This window comes from Hydra vulgaris, chromosome 02 (assembly GCF_038396675.1).
Source record: "Hydra vulgaris chromosome 02, alternate assembly HydraT2T_AEP".
In the NCBI taxonomy this organism is placed as follows: Eukaryota; Metazoa; Cnidaria; class Hydrozoa; order Anthoathecata; family Hydridae; genus Hydra; species Hydra vulgaris.
This window is the reverse complement of record NC_088921.1, coordinates 46,991,712-46,996,047: the sequence shown is the minus strand read 5'-3', so window position 1 is coordinate 46,996,047 and position 4,336 is coordinate 46,991,712. Positions and strand designations below refer to the sequence as shown.

At 29.1% G+C, this 4,336-nt stretch overlaps 1 protein-coding gene across 2 annotated transcripts; it reads right to left on the bottom strand.

Annotated features, from left to right (window-relative positions):
* Positions 1-1,277: 1,277 nt before the first annotated feature.
* Positions 1,278-3,680, bottom strand: LOC136076992 (uncharacterized). Of its 2 annotated transcripts, XM_065791131.1 has the most exons (4): positions 3,429-3,680; positions 3,216-3,345; positions 2,932-3,098; positions 1,278-2,725 (listed from the first exon to the last, which is right to left on the bottom strand). In XM_065791131.1, the coding sequence occupies exons 1-3, from the start codon at positions 3,669-3,671 to the stop codon at positions 2,932-2,934; spliced, it is 540 nt and encodes a 179-aa protein (XP_065647203.1). In that variant the 5' UTR covers positions 3,672-3,680; the 3' UTR covers positions 1,278-2,725. The 2 variants fall into 2 exon arrangements, with proteins under 2 accessions (XP_065647203.1, XP_065647202.1); XM_065791130.1 differs by having other exon boundaries at positions 1,278-3,098.
* Positions 3,681-4,336: the final 656 nt, after the last annotated feature.

Here is a 4,336-nt window from a genome sequence, read left to right as displayed (position 1 = left end):
AATTTTGTTTTTACTCTCTCAGATTTTTAAAACAATGGCCTTTGAAATACATATAAAAGCTAGATTTGTAAAAATAAGCTAAATTACAGTTATAAATATTTATAACTCAAACTTAATTAAACTTTATTTTTACAAGTTTGGATTCATTTTAGGTTTGAAGTATGATAAGATAGATTGCGGTTTTAGGACTGGTGTATCGTGTGATAAGGTAGATTGGGGTGTTAGGACTGGTTTATTCAACATAAGTATTATTATGAGCGTGATAAAGACATAAAAAAAGATTCACATAAGATTTTTAATGACGTGAAAATGGTATCTTCACCTGAAAAACTAACTTTACGCATGTGTGAAACATATTTAATGCATGGTTTTCATTTTTGACGCACACGCTCACACTTTACAAATTGTTTGTGGATGATCTTACAAAAAAAAGCCGCATGGTTGTTGATATATAAAAGTTTTCATTTATGCGTTTCTTCTTTATTTAGTGTGATTAAAAATGAAGAAAATTATTTTTGTTTATGGCTGTTCTACAAATTACTTATTACAGAACTAAAAGTTGAACGAATCAAAAACAATTCTTTTTGCTGCTGCTAGATTTCCAATAGAAAGAAAGAGAGAATAAAAAAACAACATAAAAAATAAGAAATAATAAAAATATAATAGAAAATAAAAAGGAAGGAAAACGTATTGAATAAAATTACGCGAACTTAAGTGCCAACTAACCGTGCACCATACTCTAGTCCAAACTTTTTTGAAAATGATATTGATTTATTTTATCACAAGATTGTTTTCACTTCAAGATGGTTTTTGTGACACATTGCAAAATTAAAAACGTATTTTTTTTTTGAAATTATTGCTTTCGTTTCGGACAGTAAACTTTGCGACTTTAAAGACTTTATTAACTATGTAAAATTAAAACCCAATCCACAGTGAGCCATAAAGACCGCCAGGTTCAACTTTTCCCCACCTCTAATTTTTTTTTCATATTAAGACAAGTGCTGGTTAGATATGTTATTTTTTTGTATTGGACAAATCTAAAGTCGATCAGAAGTAACATAAAAACTTATTTTTTTACCCTATTTACCCCCCTTCAAGTGATAAAGTTATCCCCTTTATGATAATATTACCTCCTTTCAAAAAAAAAAAAAAAATTAAAATTAATCTTTCATTATCCTCCTTAAATCATTACTTTTTCTTACTAATCTTAAATTGAAGTGATTTAAACTCCTTTTACACTATTATACCAATAGGTAAAAGAAAAAAAATACAATAAATGCAACAAAAATAACACAACTACTTTTATATTACAATATTTACATTTTATCCAAGCAAAAGGTTGCAACAGCAGATTTCAATCTTTTAGCATAATCTTTATGTTCAATCCTTCGCTTGTATTGAGACCAACTTGGTTTGAAGGCACTATGAACAGCTTCTCCAGTCTGTTCAGCATATGATCCCAAAGAACAACAATTAAACTTTACAAATGGAAGAATATGACAGATAACTATATGGACTTTCCAGGTAACCTTCAGCTCTGTATTTAAATGCATCTTTGCATACTGCTGTAGGTCACAAAATGATACTTTAAACTCTTCAATAACTGAAGAAGCATTGCTTCCTAATTCGTATCCAAAGGTGCACTCTTTAACCTTTTCAAACTTTCTGAGGCAATGAACTATAGGCAATAAATTAGTTTGAGATGCTAACACATCTCTCTCTAAAATATCTACTTTTTCCAGAAGTTTATTGGAATTGTTCCCATCAAAGCCTATCCCATGATAACCTCGAAGTAAGATATAATGTTCTTTGAGCCAGTTTTTAAAAAGAGGCCAATGATCTAAAAGTAGTCTACCAAGTAATGTCACAATCCCCATAAGAAGATGTAACTCTGGTGGAGGGACTAAGTGATTAATTTCATCTTCAGCATTTTTGTCTAAATAAACAAGTCGAGGACTAATAACATTTTAAAAATCTTTCATCTCTAACCGCTTTGCCCCATTTTCAACAAATAAGTTGTACCAATGATCAAAAGAACCTAACGTTCTTGGAGTACCACTTTCAAGGGAACATTTGCCTTCACACCACAAGCAGGCATATTTACTTGAATGAGAAGACAAACCAAAGATGCTGTTAGCACATTTTAAGTCAAATGCAAGGTGATATGTAACATTATCCAGATTTAATCTACTCAAGATTTTCTGCTAATTCCCATTGTCTTCACAAACATCTTCAACAATAGCAAGAATAAAACACCTTATAACTCCACTGTCAATGTAAATCTCATTTTTATTAGTTTTATCAAAGACATTTACAATTACTTTCAGAAATCCTTGACCTCCATCTATTGATATACGTATCATACTGGAGAGAGGATCAATTCCTCTTTCAATTAAAATACTTAGAATAAATTCAGAAGTGTCATGGATAAATACTACATGTCTTGTTACAATTTCATCATTCCAAATAAAGTTCTCTTGTTCTATTTTATATTTAGATTCAATTTCTTCTTGTAATGATGTCATCATACTAATTACATTATTCTCCACAACAGTAGATGATCCCACATTCTTACGGAGACTTGATATCAGTTTTTTTGTTTTATTTTTTGTCAATTCCAAAACAGAAGTTAATTCCATCACTGTTTGAAATGATATCTGATTAAAAAACTTTCTAGAAGATTTATTATCTTTAGTTCCAACAGTTAAAGTTAACGGATTTCCACCTTAAAGATAAAGTGTAATAAATATATGTATCTTTAACCTACCCCTACTCTAAATTTACAATGCAAACATTTTGAAAAAATTGTTAGCAATCTATACAATTGCTTAGTTACAAAAGCCTCATATCTACTGAGTGTTTTATATGTGCATTTAATTTTTATCTGAACATATAAACCCTTTTTAATTATTTAAAAATGAAAATAAAAACCTAAACAACTGTAGATATTTTAAAGGACTGGCCTCTCTCAATGCCTTCTTGCTCCATTTTGTTTTTTATTATGCCTGAAGCAACTTTCTCACATGTGGGATCAAGAGTTTCTGCCAAATTAATTAAATTCAAAACAGCCTGACTAGAACAACAGTTGTTATGACATCCTGAAGAATAAAATTTACTCTTAAAATAATATACGCCAAAAGACTTTTTATTGAAGTTTATAAATGAATATTTGATAACTTTTAATTTACTTATCAAGTAACTTATAAATTTTTAACCTCTTGCAAGGAGAGTAAAGCAGCAGCTGCACATATATTTTTTCAGAGATTCAACATCTTTTGTATTAACTTGAGATGATTGTATAATATCACTAAGCTCAGTACTACGTCTAATCCTTGGTCTGTCAACCTAATTCAAAATAGCATTTAATAAAAAATCTATATCTTTATATGTATTAATCATTTAACTTAAATAAGTTTAAAGTCATATACCTGAGAAACTTTACTTATCCAGTTTGAAAGATAAGTGTTTGATCCCTTTTCCAACAAAAAGATGTTTCTTCTACAACTTGAACAAATTACATCCGGACAGACATTAAACTCTACATTGTACTCAGGCCAAATTAACTCCTTGATTTTATTTGCTACAGATGGTTGTACTTTTACTAAAGATTTTGAATATTTACCTTTTTTTTCCAAACAGACTGCACAAACAGACTGTTTTAAGTCAGCCATCTTTACCGTGTGTATATTATTTTACTTGAATCATTTCAAAACAATTAAAGAAAAAGAAGCCGAGATAGACGGATTGCATTATTTTTATGACTAAATTTTTAGGTTTTTCTAATTTTTAATACTTAAAATACTAACTCTTCTGATCGACTTTAGATTTGTTCTGCACTTGAAAAAGACTTACACAAACTGCATTTACTTTAAAAGAAAAAAAAATTAGAAGTGGGGAAAAGTTGAACCTGACGGTCTTTATGGCTCACAGTGAATCGGTCTTTGAAGTTTAAATCCTATTTCAACTGAGTGAGAAGTACATACTGCAAGAAGAAAAGTACATAGTGTTGTTAAGAACCCCTCTAAATTTGAAGATATCTTACAAAATTTAAGCACGAAATAATAAAGCAATAGTTAAGAATAAATAAATGAATTTAATTAACAGAAATAATAAAATTGACAAAAATAAGCTCATACAATTTGGCAGCTTTTAAAAACTTCATAAGAACTATGTTATAGTTTTAAATGGCCTTTTATTTTAATATTTAAACGTATTATACCAAAAGCATCGAAATCTGGTAGTAATTGTTTTTAAACCAAATTTTTTGAAAATTTAAACGATGGGTATTATTCTCCGCAGCGAGGAATATTGTAAAATTAATTTTATTGTTACAAGG

Coding starts and splice junctions, on each gene's coding strand:
- LOC136076992 (XM_065791130.1), bottom strand. CDS start 3,671: ATGGCTGACTTAAAACAGTCTGTTTGTGCAGTCTGTTTGGAAAAAAAA. Junction 3,346..3,428: donor GGATAAGTAAAGTTTCTCAG/GTATATGACTTT, acceptor ATTTTGAATTAG/GTTGACAGACCAAGGATTAG. Junction 3,099..3,215: donor CTTTACTCTCCTTGCAAGAG/GTTAAAAATTTA, acceptor TTTATTCTTCAG/GATGTCATAACAACTGTTGT.